General features: G+C 36.0%; 1 protein-coding gene across 1 annotated transcript in view; it reads left to right on the top strand.

Moving 5' to 3' along the window:
- Positions 1-24,874, top strand: part of LOC115425582 (collagen alpha-1(I) chain) — a 118,483-nt gene that overhangs the window by 25,618 nt on the left and 67,991 nt on the right. Inside the window, exons 6-7 of the mRNA XM_030143212.1 lie at positions 1,441-1,548; positions 2,059-2,127. Of these exons, the coding sequence (XP_029999072.1) occupies positions 1,441-1,548; positions 2,059-2,127 (177 nt within the window). The remainder of the gene's footprint in view (positions 1-1,440; positions 1,549-2,058; positions 2,128-24,874) is intronic.

Below are 24,874 nucleotides of genomic sequence, written 5' to 3'. Positions count from 1 at the left end.
AGAGACTGATAAATGCGTATGTGTGGACATTAGAACTTTATTAAACCAACAAACCTAAAATTTCTACACAGAACTCTATATTCAAGTAATTATAACAAAGACAAACACAAGTGAAGGATTAAGTTGCCAAAAAGGAAAAGTGAACCAGTTAATGTTCCATTTCATTGATTAAATTAAATTAAAAGACAGAATATCATAAAGAACATTGCATGACTTCCATTGTTAAGCCTCCGCCCAGAGTCTGTTTGTAATTTTCACCGAAACATGATGATGAGCTGTCTGTAAATACGTGATCAGAATGTAGAGATGAGTGTGTTCTCAGTGGAAACACATCCTCAATCCTCCAGTGTTCATTTGTAGGGAAGCTTCTCATCAGATCCAAGGTGATGACAGGACAAACCAAGGACCACTTTATCTCTTTGACACTTTCATTTTCACTGTAGTGTGGGTTCAGTAATGTATGCAAACACAGATACTTTATTGAAAGGCACTACTTCTTCCTGTTTATATATGAAGGACATCAGATTTGAAATTATAGCAGGAATTTGTAACACACACACACGCACATACATATATACATATGTATGTACACACACACACACACACACACACACACACATATATATATAAAACTCTAAATATACAAACGTATATATAGCTATTATAGCTCTGAATATATATTTATACCAAATATACATATTAAAATACTCTATTGAGACACATTTGTATACACACACACACACACACATATAAAATTCTAAATAGACAAACTTATATATAGCTCTGATAGCTCTGAATATATATTTATACACCAAATATACATATTAAAACACTATATTAAGACACATTTACAACAGCAACTTTCACACACACACACACACACACACACACACACACATATATATATATATATATACACACACACACACATATATATATATATATATATATATATATATATATATATATATATATATATATATATATATATATATACTCATATATATATATATATATATATATATATATATATATATATATATATTATGTACTAGACAATATATTATCAGTATGATAATTAAAGAAATATACATAAATAACTGTGCCATAATATAGTTGTTTGTAATTATAATTATGAGAGTACATTGTGGAATTAAACAGTCTGACGGCCACAGGCAGGAATGATTTCCTGAAATGAAAAAAACACTGTAAACTGAATCCTGTGAACTCTGTGTGTTCACTGCTGTGTGTGATTTGTAGTCATCCTATGTGGACAGCAGGAGACCATAATGAATTTGCACAAATCCATTTTCGTTGACCTCCTGTGTGCGCTGTCTAGGGATTTGGGCGGAGAACGATGGAGCCCCTCCTCTGTGTGGTTTACCCAGGTTTAACCTTTAACCTTTGAGCAGTGACTCATCGTCCCTCTCATGTCCTCAGGGCGCTCTGAGACAAATGACCTTTGTGATGGGGGATCCAGACGCTGCTAGAGACCACTGTACTCTGCACCGGCCAACCTGCGGCCCACCGACCTCCAACACACACCAGGTAGGACGGATTTAACAAACAGTACAACAGGCTTGGATCAGATTCTGGTTCAGTCTCCACTCATGATCAGATTAGAAGAGAAACCCAGTCCCACACCTAGCACAACTGCATCTAATGACATACACTGTTCCTCATAAATGTGGAATAAAATATGTTTACCTAGCGGAAATTGCACTTGAAAACAAAGAGAAAAAAAAAATCTGAGTTATATTGTTATATTTGTAAATTGCACTTAAATTTCTTAAGAAACTTCAGGTTGTATATAGTTCTTCAGGTTATTCACATTTTCATAATGTAATTTTACTTTTTTCACACTAAAAGAGAAAAATTTGCATTATTTTTTAAAAGTTATTGCGTTATTATTTTTCTGGTCCGGCCCACTTTAGATCAAATTGGGCTGTATTTGGCCCCTGAACTAAACTGAGTTTGACTCGTCTGATCTACTGTATGTATTGATACTTTATGATCATATTCCATTCAATGAAATCTTCACATTTGTTTGGTTTTTAGATCGTGCATGCAGACGCCTGGCCTCGTGACAGTGTGAACGCCTCTGCGGACGAGGACCCCTTGCATGTGGTGAGTCTACAGGAAAAGTGTGAAAGGGGCCTTTTCATTCACTCTGCCACATATTGATTTAGTCGCTGTTATCGCTGAGTGATGGCTCATGTGGGGATAACCGCGTTGTGTTTGCTCACATCACGTGCTATAAAGTATAAGAGCCGACAGAATGGTTGTAACACAGCCAGGGCGTGAGGATGTGAAGCGACAAACGGACAGGGAAAGGAGGACGGCCCATGAATGGTCTTCAGTGTGGGTCTGGGAAGTCCATCACACACATTTCACTGATTTGTAGTCCGTCCTCATGAAGCTCTGCCTTTATGTTTCTAAACGGGGGAGGGGCATTATTCCAGCGGCAGCATGGAAACAGGCGTGTATCAGCAGTATTTTGTGTGTGTGCATGTACACGTTGGTTCTGATAAATGCCCCCTTAGGGAGGATTATGGTCTGGCTCTGTGTTCATTCATTCCTGCCTCTATGGCTGCTCGTACCCACTCCAACATTATCTGCCAACTTTCCACATTCAACACTGGATGTGCTTTTCAGGGTGGTGGGTGTATAAAGGTCAGTGGTTCGCAGGGTTTGAAAATGAGCCTGGAGAAAATGGATAATTAAAGATGTGCTTCAATTAATCTATGTCTTGCCTTTACCACATTCTGTACTTTTTTTAACCCATAAAGACCCGAACATCCACTGGCAACCTTGAAATATGGCATAAAAGTGAACAAATATCCTAAAGTGAGGAGAAAATGAGCAAAATACCTGAAAAATGAGAAGAGTTCATGATTTGATAACATCTGGATCCCAGTATTTAGTCTGTTAACCTTCAAAAACCAAACGCATCCACTGATTTAAGTGTTTAATACCTGTTGATTCACAAATCCTATCAATACATGAAAATAATTGGTGTAAAGTGCAGTTTTACTTAAGTTACTCATGGGATAAAATGTACCAAAACTTCAGCAAAATACTTGATAAAAGGAAAAGATGAACCAAAAAACTTTGAAATATGGCATGAAAATGAACAAATATATCTAAAGTGAGGAGAAAATGAGCAAAACACCTGAAAAATGACAAGAGTTCATCATTTGATAACATCCAGAACCCTGTGTTTAGTCTGTTGACCCTCAAAAACCAAAAGCATCTACTAATTTAAATGTTTAATACCTGTTGATTCATTAAGCCAATCAATACATGTAAATAACTGGTGTAAAATACAGTTTTATTTCAGTTACTTATTGGATAAAATGTACAAAACCTTGCAAAATGAGAATATAATGAGCAAAATACTTGATAAGAGGAAAAGATGAACCAAAAAACTTTGAAATATGGCATGAAAATGAACAAATATTTCTAAAGTGAGGAGAAAATGAGCAAAACACCTGAAAAATGACAAGAGTTCATCATTTGATAACATCCAGAACCCTGTGTTTAGTCTGTTGACCCTCAAAAACCAAAAGCATCTACTAATTTAAGTGTTTAATACCTGTTGATTCATTAAGCCAATCAATACATGTAAATAACTGGTGTAAAATACAGTTTTATTTCAGTTACTTATTGGATAAAATGTACAAAACCTTGCAAAATGAGAATATAATGAGCAAAATACTTGATAAGAGGAAAAGATGAACCAAAAAACTTTGAAATATGGCATGAAAATGAACAAATATTTCTAAAGTGAGGAGAAAATGAGCAAAATACCTGAAAAATGAGGAGAGTTCATCGTTTGATAACATCCAGAACCATGTATGTAGTCTGTTAACCCTCAAAAACCAAAAGCATCTACTAATGTAAACTGTTTAATACCTGTTGATCCATTAATCCTATCAATCCATGTAAATAACTGGTGTAAAATACAGTTTGCCATCTTTTCATGGTCATTAGATATGACCCATTTGGGCGTTCAGAGGCTCTGTAGTTACCGTGGAAACACCGTCACCTTCTACAACATTGATTCACCAGTAAAACCCATGGAGTTGGATCAATGACAGTGGACGAAAACACTTGCTTTATGTTCAGTTAATGATAGATTTGACTGAAAAGGTCACTTTATCTTCATTTTTTTCTGTTTTGAAAAAGCTGAGTTTTCTCTGTTTCTAATAAAATAACCCTCATCTGAGTTTTAATGAACATCAACATGATCAATGAATTCAATACAAGAAAATACCCGATTTACACTGAAAAAATGCAAAATAAAGAAGATAATATTGCAACAATTGGTAATAAATCAATAAAGAAAGGTTAAATAGAGAGGAAAAACTCATTTGTGAACTCACATAGAAGTAGCACTGGGTCTTTATGGGTTAAATATGCCTACATCTACAAGGTCTGACTCTCCTGAATGGCACTGGAATAAATTGTGCAGATTTGAGTCCAACAACCACAGTGTAATGTCCCGTATTTGTTAATTAGGATCAAATCCAAGTCATCAGAATCAATTAAGAAGTGCTATTTTCTCCATTCAGTGACATTATGAAATACAACATTGTGGTCGGATGATATAAACTGTCTCACATTTGAGGTTTTTGTCATACTGAGATATCTGGCGCCTCATTTTCTCTTCAGGTTTTCTATAAAATTCACTACATAAATGTTGAATACATCAGAATCACCGACTCCTGTGACTAGCTACACTTCTGTTGAAATTTGGCAGAGGCAAATTTACACACTTTTTGGTCCATTTTTGTTGCGTTCAGACAGGACGATCATCTTCTAATGTATTGGAACTGTTGGTGCCTCTTATTGTTGTATCTGTACTATAGAACCTGAGGAATGCTGTAACTCTGAGAATGCTGTTTTAACCCGTAAAGACCCAAACCAAATTCATCTACTGATCTAAAATGTTTAATACCTGTTGATTCACTAACCCTATCAATCCATGTAAATAATTGGTGTAAAATACAGTTTGTCATCTTTTTATGGTCATCAGATATGACCCATTTGGACGTTCAGAGGCTCTGTAGTTACCGTGGAAACACTGTCATCTTCTACAACATTGGTTCACCAGTAAAACCCATGGAGTTGGATCAATGACAGTGGATGGACACACTGGGTTTATGTTCAGTTAATGATGATTTTATGAACATCCACATGATCAGTGAATTAAGTATAGGGAAATACGTGATTTTCACTGAAAAAATACAAAATTCAGAGGATAATATTACAATAAATGGTGGTAAATAATTGAAAAAAGGTTAACTATAGAGGAAAATGCATTTAGGAACTGCCACAAAAGCTGCCACAACAGCCATTTTTTAAAAACCTATTTAAACTGTGAGATAAGTTCTTGTGGTTAGCACTGAAGATGGAACGAAATATGAAGAAATTATCACGCAGTGAAGTCTAGACTATATGTGAATGAGAAAACACAAAGAAACACAGACTCATCAGAGTGGAATATAAGAATCGTCCACGACACAACAACAAAACGTAGAAATAAAATGAAGACGCCGTGACAGAATTCCATGAAAATAAAAGATCTCAACCATCAAAGTAAATCTGATTGGAAATACATTATAAGTAGGTGGTGTGGCCAAATAAAAAGGCAGTATGTGGTTCTCCTCATTGGGTTTTAACCTTCATGGAATCCCTAAAATTGCCTGTTTACTGATATTAATTATATTACATTTATTTTCATCCACAAAATTACCGGTCTAAGAAGAGGTCATGATGAAAATTGACAATGAGTAAAATTGAACATTCTGATATCAGTATAAATAAACTACACTGTAGTAAATTTAATGTGAACCTTTTATTTACATTAAACAGAATCCCTACAGAAACGTGGGTGCAGTCAGTCATGTCATGGAGCTTCTTAGAAAAAGAAAAACCAGAGTTTATTATGTATTTCAAACACAGCGATGAATGAAATCTGGTTCCTCATCATCATCAGAGGTCTGCGCTCTCCGAGTGCTTTTCTACTTTAGTATTTCATTCTAAGACTTTCTTTTTCACTGTAGCACTTTGAGATTCTAGTGAATGAAAAGTGCTTTATAAATGCAATTTATTATTGTTATTGTTGTTGTAATGAAATAATAATCTGACATTTTACTGAATTATTACATAATGCAGAGTATAATATTATTTTACAAATTTAACAAACAAAAAAAATGCAGAAGTGAATGAATGGCTGCCTAAATGTCTGTTTTGTGGTTAGTTTTTCTTGGGGTTTTCCATCTGAATCCAAATCCATGTTGCTCTGTCGGTGACTCATATGTGAACCCTGCGCTCATGTGTCGGGTGGAACAGTGGGAGAATTCACATCTCATCTTTGACTCCGGAGTGGGTCCCTTCCCTGTTAGTCCAAGTAGATCTGTGTCAGACATCCGTCCTCCAGATGGAGCGTTTTACAGCCTTTTACCTCAGCTGAGCGTCCGTTATTGATCACAGACGTCTCCAGTGTCTTTGATCCAAACTGTCATTCATTCAGATATAGTGGACGTCCTGTAGATCCTCCATCCACACTGTGGCTGATGGTTTACTCCCACTGAGGGCACGTCCACTTCACACCACTGATGTGAAGCTGATACCAGAAAATACCACCCAGATTTGTGCTTTAACCTGTTCCTTCTCTAATTTGTTTAAATTTTCTATAAATTGAAATATGAGACGTGCTCGATACAGTTTCGATAGAATTCATTCGTCCATGTTTTGACAGACATAAGAACAGCCAATATAATTAACCACACTGAACAATCATGCTAGAGCCACGGCGAGGGAGGAAATGAGTGTTCCCTTGGGAGAAAATTTGACTGAGAAGTCGGGCGATCGGGTTACTGAAAAGTAGGGTGCAGCATAGAAGCCAGGAGTCAGGAAGTATGTTAAGTTTCATTTTTGGTTTACGCCAGTTACGGTAGTTAGGGCAATTAAGGAACACGCCCCCACGTACATACCCCCTGATATTGTTTTTGTGAAGATGGTCTGTTTTGTTTGTGTTCTCTTTTAAAATTTGAAAGCTTTTGCCTGCTGGCCAGACTTTTAGTTTAGTTTTAAATATATGTACCTGTTTAATTGATCTGAAACAGTTGTATAATGTTCTTCAGCACATCTGTTATGTTCAACCTCTGACAGAAAATAAATCATATTTAAATCAAAAATATCCTTCTGATGTCTTCACAACTAACTTATGAGTAACGGAAAATTTAAGCTTGACAAAAATAGTGATTTTATTTCATTTTTTTAATGTTTTAAACCCACCCCCCCTTCGGAAGACAACTTTATTTTTAATTCCAGCTTGTGTTTAAGGAACAATCTCAAACTTTATGTTCACATGTTCACCCATTCCTTGTTTGTATATATATACATAGGGGGATGGCTCATATAGACAAAAGTGTACAAGGACAGGATGAGACAAGACAGTGGGACAAAACGGACATAAGACAGGGCAGTAGGACAAGCCAGCTAAGTGGTTGCTGTTGAAAACATAACAAAACATGTGAAAGACATGACAAGTGATTTGATTTAGATCGTTATACATATTGATATTGTCTAATATGAAAAAAATGTCGTGATATAATTTTTTTCCCATATCGCCCAGCCCCAATCAGAAGTTCTTAAACATTCTAGATCAGTAGATGATTTTAGTCCGCGATGGATGTTTGGGTCTTTATGGGTTCAACTCTACACTCACAATAAGTTGTAAAATATAGAGAGAACAGAGAACAAACCCACAGTAAACTCTGTTCGTATCTTTTCCAGTACAGCCGTCTGTCACTGCTTGGCAGAGGAAGCGTGGGTCTGTGCTGTACCACTTCCCAGATGTGTGTGATCTTTTCATTTGGCAGCATATATCAATCATCTCCAACCTCAGCCAATTCAGACTCCAGATCATACTCTGGGGTCTGTCATTTGGTGTAGCCCACTTCAGCTCCACAGTGTAACACATAATGAGATTCAAGCAGCCGCCGTCCTGTACTGTGTCCTTTTCGCACCCACCCAACCTTCCTGAGAAAAACTATCGCATCCTACGTCTTTTTGTAACCCAAACCACATGTCCTGTATGCTGACAGGGTTATCGCACAGACCTAGTGGCTGTGTCACGGTCAGACTGTGTATATTTGTGATGGGACCGTTTATTTGCTGAGAGATCGCAGTCTTTAACACAATATATGGAGCTAAGCCTCATTCCAGCGAAACCCTCTGAATGTGATCCCCCTTTGAGCCCACGCGGCAACCGGGGTTCGTCCACAGTGAGCAAGGGGGCCCCGCCACTTCACGGAGCTGTGATTTAAGCTGCTGTAGGTCTCCTCTGTAATTATTCACTTTAAATCAAATTATCCTCAGACAGATCAATGGGAGATTATTGCTGCGGTTTAATGCATGTGTAAACCATTTGCAATCACTGCAAATATATCACATTCCCTAATTCTCTTTGACACTTTGAATTCTCTAATGTGCCGCTGCTGCTGTTGCACGTTTCACATCCATAAGTTCAGTCACATAAAAGAAGGGAAAAATAAGGAAGTGGTTGATCTATGTGGGGTTTTGGAAATCTTTTAAATGTTGGTATAAAAGTGACTCAGGGTTTTTTTTTTATGTTTTGGTTCTGACAGGTTGCTACAGTATATGACACTATATGGACAAAAGTATTGGGACACGTTGAATTAAGGTGTTTCTTTTCTAACAGGCATAATAATGTCATAATATAGTTTTGTTTTGGGATAGATATCATTGCATTGGTTAGTTTGGTTCAAATTGTTATCTTTACCATACCATACCATACCATACCATGCCAACTTTATTTATAAATCACTTTAAAAGTGCTTCCAAAGTGCCATACATGAATCATAAAACAAGGGAACAAACAAGTAAAAGAGTGATAACACAAGATACAAAGCGGGCTAAGAACAACAAAATACAACCATCATAAAAAACAAAGACAAATTAAAATCTGGTGAAAACAACATAGGAAGTCTTAAAAAAACAAAAACAAAACCCATCTCACTCATTGATTAAAAACCAACGAGAAAAAGTGCGTTTTTTAGATCTTTGCTTCTAAAATGATTCAGAGATGGGTTTTACTTAACTTCTCTCAACACTGATTTTTTTTTTATCCATGACTATGATTTTAAATGTTCTACCTCCAAATTTGTAAAATATTTTTCATGCTCTGACTGTAAATAATAATTTTCTACCACAACTAGCCATCTACTTTCTTCACATCTCATCTAGGAAGAAAAATCTACCATTAAACTTCAAGGAAATATTGATTTTTATAAACTATGTGGACAAAAGTACTGGGACACGGTGAATTCAGGTGTTTCTTTTCTAACAGGTGTCTGGGATACAAAACAATAATGACTAATGACATAATATAATTTTACATTTTGATAAATATCATTGCATTACATTGGTTAGTTTAGTTTTAATAGTTATCTTTGCTTCCAAAATTATTCAGAGATGGGTTTTACTTAATGTCTCTCAACACTGATTCTGTTTTTTTTTTTTGTTTGTTTGTTTTTTAACCTCTAAATTTCTAGAATATTTTCCGTGCTCTGACTGTAAAAATAATTTTTGTACCACAGCTAACCATCTACTTTCCTCACATATCACTTTGGAGTAAAAATCTCACAATAAACTTTAAGGAAATATTGATGTTTATCTGTCAAAACAGCATGAACAGGACATCTTACAACTGTAGACATGATGTGTCCCAATACTTTTGTCCATATAGTTTATAAACATCAATATTTCCTTAAAGTTTAATGGCAGATTTTTCTTGCTAATTGAGACATGAATAAAGTAGATGGTTTGCTGTGGTAGAAAATTATTATTTACATCAAAACATGAAAAATGTGTTAGAAATTTAGAGGTAGAACATTTAAAATCATAGTCATGGATTAAAAACACACAAAAAAAATCAGTGTTGAGAGAAATTATCTGAATTCAACATGTCCCAACACTTTTGACCATCTAGTGTAACTCACCTCTTTCTTCATCACCTCTGCTTTCATTACAGTTTAACTGAGACGTCCATAAACAAACATATTCACACAAGAAGATCTCCATAGACTTAAAAAAAAAAGCAGAAGTTAAATATATGTATGTTTCACAAGTCACACAGAACGGCAGTTATTTGGGGAAACCAGACGTTTATTTGAGATTTGTCATAGGGAGGTGAAGTCATGCCCCTTCCACTGTGTCCCATGAGACCTTATTTCAGAAAAAAAAATATTGCAGTCAATGTTGAGAGACAAGTCATTATTTTTATACATATGATGTTTGTCAAAAAGATAATTTTTCAAGTCAAGAAACCTGACATGAAAAGTTTGTTGTAAAACTGTGAAAATACATAAATAGTACAGATTCAATACACACCCGAAAACAACTTTTCTTCTGAGTCTGAAGATGCCTTTACAACTTTAACATGACCAACCTGTAGAGACTTTGGCCATTTTTCATAATTTTTTATATCACCCTCCCTGATTGAGGCGAAAAATGTCAGTGTAATGGTTGTTCTGGTTTTCACAACGTATATTACGTGATACGAGATATGCCATTTCATACTGAACTAGTACTATTTTTTTGTATATTTACTAGGGCTGGGCGATAAAATGATAATGATATATATCGCAATATAACTTTTCCTCGATACAAATATGAGACATGCTCGATACAATTACGACAGAATTAATTTGTCCGTGTTTTGACAGACATGAGAACAGCCAATCATAATTAAGTAGCGCTGCACCAGTATACCCCCTGTCTCCACAACTAATTTATGCATAATGGAAAATTTAAGCTTGACAAAAAATTGTGATTTGACTTATAGCATGATACATTTCGATATTGTCTGATATAAAAAAAAATTATCATGATATGATTTTTTTTCCATATCGCCCAGCCCTAATATTTACCAAAACAGTAACTTTCTTGTCTTAGTTGATGTTAATGAGACAAATTGTCCATTTGTCATCATTAACCTGAAGTCCCAGTGAGGAACACTAGAGGGGGTGGGACTTCTCTAATACTAATATGTACGATTAAAAAAAAACAAAAGTGATCTACTTGTCATTTTGGTAGCAAAACTGGAAATCCATTCAGTCCAATCCACTCAGTATTCTTTCACCAGACTTGGAACAATTTGACAGTTATGTCTTAAACTACTTTTTGCGATATAGCAACAATTGAATCACAAGGGGGCGCTAAAATAAGCACCAATTTGACACATTTCCAGAACTTTACAGTGAAAGCATTCAGTATTTTTCATCGAACTTCCTGCAATTTTTAACTCCTGTGATTCATTGCGCTTTTATTTTTATGTCTATCATCTGCCTGTGTTTTCCATGATGCTATTTTCTCTGCTGCTTTGGCAACAAAATGAGGACTATTCAACATTTTTCCACTGTCATTAGCAATGCTCTATACCATTAGCAGTGTCTCTTGTTGGTATCTTTAAGATTTAAGACAAATTTTACTTTTTAAAATGTAGTAAAGTCGATTCAGGCTTCTACCCAGGCTGCATCCACTAAAACATGCAGAAAGGATAGAAAACAAGAAGCACATAAAGGACTTGAACTTAAACAAAACATACAGTAAAGGCCTTCATTCATGTTAAATAGATAAAAACAACTCTAAGAAAAAGTACAGCGAGAAGCAGCTGAACCTGGAAAATGGTCGACTTCTTCTGATATCTTTGTCTCAACAGTACAGATTAAATATTCGACCTGTTTTCATTCTTTTTTTATCACATCCTGTCATCATGTTGGACCTGGTTTTGGTTGTATTCTGTGTTTCTGTGTATGCCCTCAGAGGCCCTGCAGTCAGTGAGTCATGGATTACAGTATGTGATTCGATGCCAGTGTGCAGAGACGTTTTTACATTCCTCTACTTTTTTGCACAGAGCAGTATTTCATGAGGCTTTGATGTGACGGTAGCAGATGAACCTCCATCCTCAGGCTTCAGTCACTGTGTTTACATAGAAGCCAATGTTCTAGTTTTACTTCACCTATATTCTGCACTTGATATGGGCCGTGTATCCAACATATCCTGTTAGGATATTCTGAATTAGCCCATAGTCTCAGCATGGTCAGATAAAGATGTGGGGTATTCGTCTAGTTTGAGGAGCATTATGTGCATTCAGTGTGTGTCTCACTTTGGATTTTTAAAGTAGTTAGTGAAATGCAGTGTTTAGTGTTAGAGACAGGGTTTTTCATTGAATACAAACAGACGAACCAAGAGTTTTTCAGCCTGGAGTGGAGATGCATGGCCAAAAGAAAAGTCCACACTTTGGGTCTAAAGGAGAAACACACCAACTGTTTTATAAATGACTTGGATCTGAACAGGTTTTTGGACATGTGCAAATATTACAACACCAACCTTTTTCAAGAAGGGGGAAGGAAGAGGCTATATCAGCTCACACCAATGGGAAAGACTTACAGTTGTTCTAATTTTCCATATTTTGACACTATAATCAACATGCAGGACAGATGTGTTAATTGCACAGAATCTTAAAATGCATGACTGCATGTAAACAGGAACATTAGGGGAATGTTCATTTTCATTAGGCATGTAAACAGATTATTTATTTTATACTGTTAAAAGGATCCTCATGACACTCAGCTAATAACAGTAATTAATGATGATAATTATCAGGGTTCTCGGTAGCGTCATTGAACGTCGGGGCCCCCGATGCTGTCCCTGGGGGACCCTGATGTTGACATTTGACCCGCGACGCTGTCTTTCAACCAGTGTAGCGGTGTATTTTTGTGTGTATTCTGCCCCTGCTTGTGTGTATAGCGGCTAGCTCGGCAGATAGGTAACAGGTTTCTCAAGAAAAGCAGGACACCGAAAACTTCTCTCCAAAGCTTTTACTCGAGACTTCACAGTAAAACTGCAACAGACATACAAAACATGTCTCAGCTATGTTCTTTGTTACAGCACGTTAACATAGCATTACACATTTAAATGAATGTGAAAAGATCGCTAGCTTGATACTAACATAAATGGGAAAATCCATAGACATGCTAACGATTAGCATCTTCAGATAGACTTAAGATTTACAACGTCTTTTAATCTAACAACAAAAGTTTACGTCAGAGACCAGTTTTACAATTCATTACCACAACAACTGAATATAAAATACTCACAGGCAAACGTTCTTTCTGGCCGTACAAACAGAATGAGAGAAATGTGTCTGCTACTTCCTTCCCATGTCTGAACTGGCTACGGTAACACCGAAAGTACAAAACACACGCCAGTGCAACTTATTCCAACCACCAGAGGGCCCCCTTTGCTTGCTTTTAACAACAGAACATCACAGTGTGTGTGTGTGTGTGTGTGTGTGTGTGTGTGTGAGATCATCCAGCGTAATGATAACGAGATTTGAATTTGAAAAAATATGTTCCTTTGTCTTGACGCAAAACGCTGCAGACAGGAAATGAGAACAATAGAATCCACACCCCTTTGTGTGCCTTGGTATTGTCTGACGCCCCCCCGGCAACGTCACTTGCCTTACACTCATTGGCTGACAATGAGACTTCAATCAATTTATCTTATTTAAACGGACCGATCACCCGTGGAAAATTCTATCTAAAATTTAGCCTGTGCGTGCGTGTAGTGTGAGTGCCGCTCCAATTATCCCTAATTTCGTGCAAGTGAATATTTTTGTACGGTCATGTCTGTGTCGAAGCGCAGGAGCAATGCCAAACGCAAGGGTAATATCACATCGTTTTTTGGCTTTATTCCTCAAAATTTCCCCTCAAAATGCAGGAAATAGTGTTTCAGAGAGTTATAAATTTCAAAATTTTCCAGGGGAGGATGCCCCTGGACCCCACTACAAAACTCACACCATATACACTATGTACTGCGTACATGGTGCCCCTACGCTGTGAAAAAATCCTAATGAGAACCCTATAGGTGTAGTTAGACTCTTAAAAAAAAAAAAAGTCATTAAATATAGAGAAGCTGTAGCTGAAATTCTATGAAAGTCATCCAGTGTTATCCAACATCCTTCAAAAAACTTGCAATGGTTAAAGTGTGAAGTGTCGTCTTGTTGGTAGGGATGGACCGATACCACTTTTCCAGACCGAGTACAAGTACAAGTACTTATTTTTGAGTACTTGCCAATACCGAGTACTGATATGAGTACTTAATAATCCCATTCCAGTTCTTAGTTCCTTTTGTAAATGTACTTTATTACCTCCGCCAAGGAGGTTATGTTTTTGCCAGGGTTTGTTTGTCTGTCTGTTTGTCTGTCTGTTAGTGTGCAACATAACTCAAAAAGTTATGGACAGATTTGGATGAAATTTTCAGGGTTTGTTGGAAATGGGATAAGGAAGAAATAATTAAATTTTGGTGGTGATCGGGGGTGGGGGGGCCCACGGGGGGGCCCATTTCCAACAAACCCTGAAAATGTCATTAAAATCTGTCCATAACTTTTTGATTTATGTTGCACACTAACGAACAGACAAACAGACAGACAGACAAACAAACAAACAAACCCTGGCAAAAACATAACCTCCTTGGCGTGGGGGGGCCCACGGGGGGGGGCCACTGATCAGCCTTGGCGGAGGTCTGCGCTCTCCGAGTGCTTCTAGTTGTCATTGTCATTAGTCTGACTGGAACAAAGTGCTGCTACTGACATTTAATGCGTAGCAATGAACGTTTTTCAATCAATCCACCAGGGGGCGCCGCTTTTAATTAACCATACTGGCCGAATACCACGAAGAAGAGTAAAGTTTTTAAGAAGAAGAAAGTCAGTAGTAATAAACATGGAGACGACAGAGGTAACACTAATGTGGATACTAATGTGGATATTGAGGGTAGTTGTCCTAAATGTGTCAGTAGTTCTTCTCTAACTCTAACAGTCGCTCTTTGAACAGATCCTCTACCTCCACGGTTCCCGGTGGTATTCTCCGTCTGGGTACGCATCCGCCAGCACCTGGAAAACGGATGGAATGTACGCAGAGGACGGACAGAACTCTCCATCTGTATCCATCTGTGTCTTTAATGTTACTTGCAGTCAGCGTTACTTTTGTCACCGTCATTTATTTTGAAAAATCTCCACACTGCTGACGTTACTCCTCCACCGCGTACCTGCTGCACTTAACAGCGAATGTCGCACTGCCGTAAGTGATACCGGTGCGGTTGTATCAGAGTACTTTTACGAGTACAAGTACAAGTACACACGCTGAGTATCGGACCCGGTATCGGTACATTCCTATGTGATGGTTTTATAGAAACTGGTGTTCATATTTGGATCAAGACGGTGAAACTAGAGAAGAGGTACTTAATATTAAAATATACAGTTGTATTTTATAACCGTAAAGTCAAAGTTGCGAAATATATAAACACACTCATTACAGCTACCTGAGCTAATTAGCAGGCTAGCTGACAGACCATATAGTTTAATATGATTAACGCTAGCATAAGTATGATGTTAGCATTAAAGTCATCCCATTAAGTGCTGAAAGACCGACAGAATCCTTTTAACGTCTTGTTAGTGTAACTCCTCAGACATAACTATGGCAGAGCTGCCTGTCAAGGAGAAAAATAAGTTTTACTCAATAAACGAGAGCTCCGAATGTCTGACTCTCCAGCTGAGCTAACGCTAGCTATCAGTCAAAACTCACACAGGTACAGACAGACTCACCTGTCAATCACAGTGGCCACTCCCTTAATTATGCAGAATTTTTTAGCCCTCATATAATCTAAAGAGGTGAATTATATAAAATTCTCCCCCCAGGCCACTGTTTTTGTACCAGGCTCCAAAACTTGTTTGTTTCTGCTTTAAATTGGGACACTTTAACAAAAGGCTCTGTGGGCATTGATTTGCTTTTGGAGTCAGCCCCTAGTGGGTGTTGAAGTTACTGCAGTTTGTGGCACTTGTACATTAGCTTCTCATTTCAACGCCAGAGGTATCTGCTGGGTAAATGCTTAAGTAATTAAATAAGTAAAGACTTCAGTAATTGAGGGATTGAAATAAGAACTTTTGTTTACATAAGATGTTATACAATGACATTAGTGATATTCATTGACATAATATACAACGCAAACATAAATGCCTTAAATACAGTACACATTCACATACAGGTCAGAAATGATTGTTATAAAATGACAAATGCTGCACATACATTTAGGTAAAATAAAAATAAAAAATGATATGTAAGACATGCAAAATAGTGGTTTTGTTCTGTTAAGATAAGATAAGATAAGATATGACTATTTATCCCACCATGGGGAAATTTCACAGTAAACAGCAGCACCAAACAACAAATGCTGCGAAAAGACAGGTAGAAAAACAACAAACGAGTGAAAAAGTAAATGTAAAGTGAAAAAAAAAATAAATCTGGTATTTATAGAAATATTTATATACATTTAGAGGTGAAACTGTCAATCTTGTTTTGTTTTTGGCTTTTTTTTGCACCTGATACACTTGCTCTTTGCACAGAGTACTCACTTTATTTTATTTTTCCTTGCTTAGTGTACAGTTTAGTACCTCCGCTAAGGAGGTTATGTTTTCATCAGGGTTTATCTGTTTGTTTGTTTGTCTGTTAGCAGGATAGCTCAAAAAGTTATGGAAGGATTTTTATGAAATTTTCAGGAAATGTTGATATTGGCACAAGGAACAAACCATTCAATTTTAGTGGTGACCGGGAGGGAACTGATCTGCTTTGGTGGAGGTCTGCGCTCTCCGAGTGATTTTCTAGTTTCCTTTATTTCCTTTTAGTTTAAATTGTTTATGTTAGACGTGTGACGGGAACTTGCAAAGTAAGAATTTCATTGCTCAGTACTGCAGTGTATATGACAATAAACTTCTTGAATCTGGAATTTTGTCATCTGCAAAAAAAAATAAAAATAAAAAATCCTTCTGCACATTATTTGTTTATCAGGTAAATATCAAAGGGTCAATTATTCCACTTCAGTATTGGCTTGTTTGGAATACAGTAAGACTAATAAAACCTGGAGTATTCAGTGCATGTGGATGTAGCGGGTGAGTATTATGGGGTGTGGCGGTGTGTCGTACACCAGTCCTGTGGTTTGTGTAGTGCAGAGTGTTTGGTGTGTCTGCTGGCTCCATGAGGTTCAGATGGAGGAGGGGAAAGCCCTGCAGCTCGTGCCCTGACAGGACCAGCGGACTTGTGCACATGGACTCTGGACTCTGCTTGACTGGAGCACAGCTGCAGTGAGGGACATGCTGTAGACATGTGGATTGCGTTAACCTGCGTGCTGGGCTGCTTTTGGCTCCACATGGGACTGGCTATCGATGGGAAACAGACAGATGTGGTATGTAGTGTAAGGGATGGGACCCAATGTGTCAGCTTTAACAAATCAGACTATGGTGGGATGCAGGTAGAAAGCGCACGTCTGGGAAAGTCTTTGTTTTTTTTGTATGATGTTAAAGTGTACATGAAGTGACGCTCTCGTTCTTGGAGTTAATTAAGCTGTTTTGTCATGCTTCTTTTATTCTGCAGCCAGTAGTAAACGCCCTTTATTTCATAGAGGCCCTCTTAAACCGATCCATATGAAGCACGTTGATCTCTGCCAGCGCATATGTGCACTTGTAAGCTTTATTTTGCCTATGATCAGATGTTCTGTGATGATCTTAACCTTTTATAGGGAACTCACAGAAATACTATAAAATTCAACATTTCAACCTTAGTGTGTTATTGGAGGACATAACAAGACTTTATTACTTTTGTGAAATTTTTAAAATGTTTTTATTTTAATGTAGAAAATCAAAGTCGATGAAGTTACCATATTTAGTTCCTTAACTGTAAGGCACCAAAGAATTATATATATATGAAATTATATACATAAAATACAAGAAAAAACACATGTAAAGTGAAAGGAACATCTATTTTAGAACATTAGAACATCACTTTTAGAACATTAGACCAACAAAAGTGCTAATATAGTCACCTGTCAACATCCACCTTATCCCTTTGAACGTCAAATCAAATTAAATAATTAGTTTTATATGTCACCAAATCGTAACAAAATTTATCTCATGACATTTTACATATAGAGCCGGTCAAAACCAGACTCTCAAACCAATTTACAGAAACCCAACAGAATCCTTCAGGAGCAAACACTTGGTGACATCATTCTTTACATTAGTATCATTACTTCATGGTATCTAACAAAGTAGAGGTGGACCTTACAGACCCTGTTGACATTGGACCTGAGATTGTTGACGCACTGTCCTCACTGTAACTGTTGCTGTCACTGTCTCGTGAATTACCAAAAATAGTCACTTGCCCGATAAAGGGTTAATTTGTTTGTTTTTCTTTAAGTCTTGTAGCTTTATAAAAAATACTCTGAAATTCAAAATTTCCCCTTCAGTGTGTTTTTGGAGGACATAACAAGACTTTCTTACTTTTGTGATTTTTTTTCAAAATTTTTCATTGTCATGTAGAAAATCAAGTTAATGAAATTACCGTATTTGGTTCCTTACCCATAGGTGGCAAAAAAAAGGAAAAAATATCCAAGAAGTATATATGAAAAACACATGTAAGATGAAAGTAACATGTATTTTAGAACATTAGAACATCACTTTTAGAACGTTAGAACAACATACAGTCGCGGAAAAAAATATTAGACCATCAAAAGTCATCAGAAACAATGGTAATGCGATTAAGTTGTAACTCCTGTGTGTATCATGTGACTAAAACAGACAAAAGAAAACATGGAATGCCTAAAAGCACTGTTTTTGTCAGTACAATGCCATAGATATTGATGTAAGCAGTTAAGTGATTTTGGTTATTATCAAGAAAACATGGAAAATGTACCTTTAGTTGTACCCGGAATTAAAATGAGCAAGAAATTGAAGAAAGCAAGGGGTAGTCTAATATTTTTTCCATAACTGTAAATGCTGATCATTAGTACCATTACTTCATGGGACCTAACAAAGCAGGTACACTCACTGTTCATGCAGAGGTGGACCTTATAGACCCTGAAGACCACATTGGACCTGAGATTGTTGACTCACTGTCCTCACTGGAACTGCTACTGTTACTGTCATGTAATGTGTGCTGAAATTACCAAAAATAGTCACTTGTCTGATATAGGGTTAAACATGCAGTTTAACAATGTACAAGAGCATGTGAGGAGAATAGAAGAGTCTCCATTCAAGCCAAACAACAATGTGAGGGTAACTTGTAGAGCTCAGATGCCTGCTGACCTCCCCGCTGACCTCCCTCTGCGCTGTGTACACACATCTTCTTACGCAACTCTAGTCCAGGACGATCTTAGATGCGGTGTTTCCTCAAAAGCACCCCTGTCATTATGTATAGCTCCACATGATGGACTATGTTTGCCCAGCTGCGGCTTCAGACGCGTGGTTCAGCACAGATCATAGATGGCTTGATTTATAGCAGCTCATAGCGGTGTCACTGACTGGACGCCGGTTACGCTCTGCCAGGGGCCGACCTATCACATGGCTTAGATGTTATCAGTCATGTTAACATCCCTGGACGATGTGGAGTGGATTACACTTACATTTCCCAGCTTTTGATGGTGAAATGTATTTACTTTTTGTTTTCATTTACAGTCAGTGTCAGATAAGGGGTTTTATTTGGAAGAAAAAAACAGTCACATTTCAAAATGAGTTGTGGGAATATACACTATATGGACAAAAGTATTGGGACACGTTGAATTCAGGTGTTTTTTTCTAACGGGTCTGGGATATAAAACAATAATGACAAATAGAATAATATAGTTTTATATTGGGATAAATATCAATGCATTGGTTAGTTTGGTTTAAACTGTTATCTTTGCTTCCAAAATGCTTCAGAGATGTTTTTTTTTTTTTTTTTTTTACTTAATTTCTCTCAACACTGATTTAAAAAAAAAAAAAAAAATTATCCATGACTATGATTTTAAATGTTCTACCTCTAAATTTGTAAAATATCTTTCATGCTTTGACTGTAAATAATAATTTTCTACCACAACTAACCATCTACTTTCTTCACACATCTTCCATTAAGCGTTTAATAAAATATTGATGTTAATAAACTATATGGACAAAAATATTGGGACACATCATGTCTACAGCTGTAAGATGTCCTGTTCGTGCTGATTTGAGATTAAAAAAAAATAAAATCAGTATTTCCTTAAAGTTTAATGGGAGATTTTTCTTCCTCAGTGAGATGTGAGGAAAGCAAATGGTTAGTTGTGGCAGAAAATTATTATTTACAGTCAGAGCACGAAAAATATTCTAGAAATTTAGAGGTTCAAAAAACAAAAACAAAAATCAATGTTGAGAGAAATTGAGTAAAACTACCTCTGAGGCATTTTGGAACTAACTAATTAACTAATGCAATGATATTTATCCCAATATAAAACTATATTATTTCATTTGTCATTATTGTTTTGTATCCCAGACCCCTGTTAGAAAAGAAACACCTGTCCACATACTTTTGTCCATATAGTGTAGTTGTATAGATTGAAAGGTAACTCATTCATTGGACAGTTGTGGCTTCAGACATATTTCTTCTTCCTGATTGAAATCATTGTGAGTACAGATTCCAACTTAAAGGTTTATGTACAAACTAATAATGTTATCTGATACGATGTGCGTTTACATGTTTCAACAACTTTGATCAAAACAGATGTTTTTGACATATACAAAGTTTTTTTTTCTTTTTTTCCCTTCACTCTGGTCATTTAAATGTCCAACAGTTCTTAATTCTTTTAAGATCTCTAAGAAAAAAAAGTCATATCTGCCATACATCAGTTTTGTTTTAGGACCTCCATGTTTTTTTTTCCTTCCTGGAAACCCCTCACGTCACTTAATCCACACTCCACACAGGGCACACACATGGAAAGAACAAATTTACTCCAACCACAGATAAATGATGGGATTAATTTTACATGGATTACATGGCTACTGTTACATGTACATGGATGTTACAATACTTTTCACACCTCCCCTCCCTCTTCTTTTACACTCCATATTCTTGCTGTTGGGCGGAAACCTAGTAAGTCCATTTTTGGTCTTTTTTTTTTTTTTTTTTGTCATAAAATGATTCTGTTAGTCAGTTTTCATGTTGGCCTGATGGTTTTAGAAAATATTTAACCAATTAAAAGTGTTGAAAATGGCTTGTGACTACATCTGTTAACTCCATTCATTTATTTAGTATATACATGTCTTTTCCAGTTTTCTGAAAAATAGCCCTTTTGGACATAAGAGGTTTCTACCCGACAGCGACGATATGCTTTAACCCAGGGGTCTCAAACTCATTTTCTTTCAGGGACCACATTCAGCCCAATTTGATCTCCAGTGGGCCAGACCAGTAAAATAATATCATAACCCATAAATATTGACAACTCCAAATTTTTGTCTTTGTTATTAAATTATGAAAATACTTACTTTTATAAACTATCCAAACAAAAAAAGATGCAAATAACCAGAAAAAACTGAAATTTCTTAAGAAAAATAAGTGCAATTTTAACAATATTATGCCTCAACTTATCATTTATACATGTGCATTATGGATCGAATCTACAAAAACACTAAACACTTAGTAACAGGCAGAAAATTGTTAAAATGGTGCTTAATTTTCTTTAGACATTTTAGGTTTATATTTGTTCAAGTTAATCACATTTTATTGTTACAGGATAGTTTGTAAATGTAAATATTTTCATAATTTAATGTTATTTTTTGCACTAAAATAAAGACAAAAATTTGAAGTTATTATTTATAGACATAATGTAATATTATTTTTTCACATCAAACTGTAGGTTTTTATGCTGTTATTATTTTCCTTGAGATTATATTGGTCTATATTGTGGAAAATGAACTAAAATGAGTTCCACAGCCTTGACTGTGAAATTTTTGCATTTTGCAAATTCATCCTACATTGGAACCTTTGGCGGGCCACTTTTGGCCCCCGGGCCACATGTTTGATACCCCTGCTTTAACCCATAAACTCTCAGTACTACTTTTGTGGCAGTTCCCAAATGAATTTTTCTGTTGTTTAAACCATCCTAAAGCAATTTATCACTATTTATTACGATATTATTCTCTAATTTTGCATTTTTCACTTTGAATCATGTATTTTCCTATATTTAATTTCCTGTATTTAATTTAGATGTTCATGAAAACTCAAAAGTTATTATATCAAAACAGAGAAATATCAAGAAAAGAGGACTTTTTCCAGTAAAATCTATCATTAATTGAACATAAACCCAGTGTGTCCATCCACTGTCATTGATCCTACTCCATGGGTTTTACTGGTGAATCAATGTTGTAGAAGATGCCGGTGTTTCCACGGTAACTACGGAGCCTCTGAACGTCCAAGTGGGTCATATCTGATGACCATGAAAAAATGACAAACTGCATTAAACACCAATTATTTACATGTTTTTATAGGATTAGTGGATCAACAGGTATTAAACAGTTTACATTAGTAGATGCTTTTGGTCACCAGTGGATGTTTGGCTCTTTATGGGTTAAAGTGGTTATCCAAAGATCTGGCATAAATATATCCACCAATTACATTAGGTATTTATGAGATAACTTGAACAGAGTCCTCTTTTTGTCCTTGTGGGGTTGTTTGGTTTCCAGGATTGGATAGATACAGCTTTTATACCAACCTACCCATACAGGAGAAACCTTTAAATGTTCACAAATTAGATACTGTTAAAAGAATGGTGAATAATCTGAAATAATATGCAGTTTAGTTTAATAATGCATCATTTGTGTCTGAAATACAACACCTTGGGCAGGTTTGGTGGAACCTCATTACACTTCTAGTTATGTCTGGGTTTCCTTTAGTCAGTGACATCAAATTAAATCAGCTTCTCATTGATATTTCTTTCCTTTTGATCTTGACGTATGGTAGGCTTACATGTACACCCACAGAATCCTGACATGATGGATTTAATACTTAAAATAACCAAGGTTTATGTTTCCCTGAGGGATAAAACAGCGCCATCCAGACAATGACCATTGTTTGTTAAAGTGTAATATAATACAATCAAATGTATTCTACAGTAATAAGGTGATGTTGATGGAAAGCTGCAGTGCTGGGCTCATGGAGTATCTTGGACTTCATTGATGGCTGTAGAAAAGAGAAACTTACCACTCTGCTGCTCTTTTGTTTGAGTTCACAGATTAGATATTTCTCATGTCTGCTGTCAATGAGTTTCTAGGTTTGCATGGGTGCTTGAAATCCTTGAAAATGCTTAAGTTTCAATGTTGTGTTTTCAAGGTCTGAAAAGTGCTTGAATTTTGGTTTAAGTGCTTGCAATTATAGCTGTGATATATTTATTTATTTTAAATATAACCTCCCAGGTTAGATGGCAAGACAAAGCTACTTAGAGGGAGGTGATAAATTTAGAAAAATAAAACTTTATGTCAAAAAAGAAAATTATCGGGTGTTCTTGGGTCAGATCTTTGTCTCAGTGTGAGTGTGCCAGAAGAACACCAAGTGGCTTCCCTTTTTTTGGATAAAACTTTGTGTTCTCCTTTATTTTCTAAACTTTTATTACTATTATGAAACATAATTTTAGATATTTATAGCTTAATACAATGTACATCATTGTAATAAAAAGTGAAAAAAATAATCATGAATATATGTATTCCTCTAGGTATTTATTTTACTTCAGTGATAAGGTGCTGTGATGTAAAAAAAAAAAAAAAAAAAAAAAAAGAAAATGACCCTTAAAAGTGCTTGAATTTGACCTTGAAAATTGTGTATGAACCCTGGAGTTTGCTTTACACTACAACAAATAAAACAAATATGACTATAATAGGGGTTGAGTAAACTATTACTGAGTATGACTAGACTGTGCTGATGGTTAAAAGTGACCTATGGCCACAAGAATTGAGTAAAAAACATAAACAAGATTACCATAGGCCAAATCCATAAAAGGACTGAACGGCATTTGCAGGGGTAAAATCAGTGTAAATGAGACAAATATTTAGTGTTTAATGCAAAAAGCACTAGAAAAGGGTTGAATTCACTGCCAATGCTGGACTGGTGTCATTTGCATATATGTAAATGAGATAATATTGTTGTGTGTAATGGACTTATTTCACATTCGGTGCAAAATCAGTTCATTTAATTTCTGAAATTGACCTGTATTGCAAAACCAGCTAATTCATAAAACACCTGCACAAATTGCCACACAACACATATCAGTAATGACCGCAAGATCCTAACTGATGTGCTGCTTATGAAGTAATGATAGTGATAGTTCTAATGATTAACCTTATTTCAAACATAAGTACCAAGAAATTATAAAGGTGAACAAAAGGCAGAAAGAAATTACAGATTTAAATAGAATATTGAAGGTAATTTAAAAAAAAAAAAAAAAGTCACACAATGTACATTTCTATTTATGTGCATTGTTTATTATTTCATTGTGGCTCTTCAACAGCACTTTTTGTCCTAAATGGACATAAAGTGTTACCACTGCTCTGAGGTGTTGAATGCACACAGTCTCTTTTGGAGTTCAGAGATGCCGCGGGACAAAACCAGTTTAGTTGTTTTTTTTGAAATACAAAATATATTCAGTGATGTGCAACGTTATTTCAAGAGTCAAACAATCATAAATGTTTCAGATGCATCAATTTCATTCAAACCAGGAGGCTACTTTGATGGACATTTCAGTAGATTATGTTAAAAACGTGAAATACTATAGAGGTTTGAAAGTTGCATTTAGCATCTCGTCTCAGTAAGGAAGGTTTTTGTACTTCATTCCATTTTTGTGATGGACTAATGCCTGTGTTGAAATGAGAAGAAACACCTCAAACATTAGAAACTCCAATGCACAAAAAAACCTCAAGTGACGTATTGGTGCTAGCTCATCATTACCA

The sequence above is a fragment of the Sphaeramia orbicularis genome, chromosome 9, assembly GCF_902148855.1.
Source record: "Sphaeramia orbicularis chromosome 9, fSphaOr1.1, whole genome shotgun sequence".
Taxonomy (NCBI): domain Eukaryota; kingdom Metazoa; phylum Chordata; class Actinopteri; order Kurtiformes; family Apogonidae; genus Sphaeramia; species Sphaeramia orbicularis.
The sequence above is the reverse complement of the archived record's forward strand: the minus strand, read 5'-3'. Positions and strand labels throughout refer to the sequence as shown.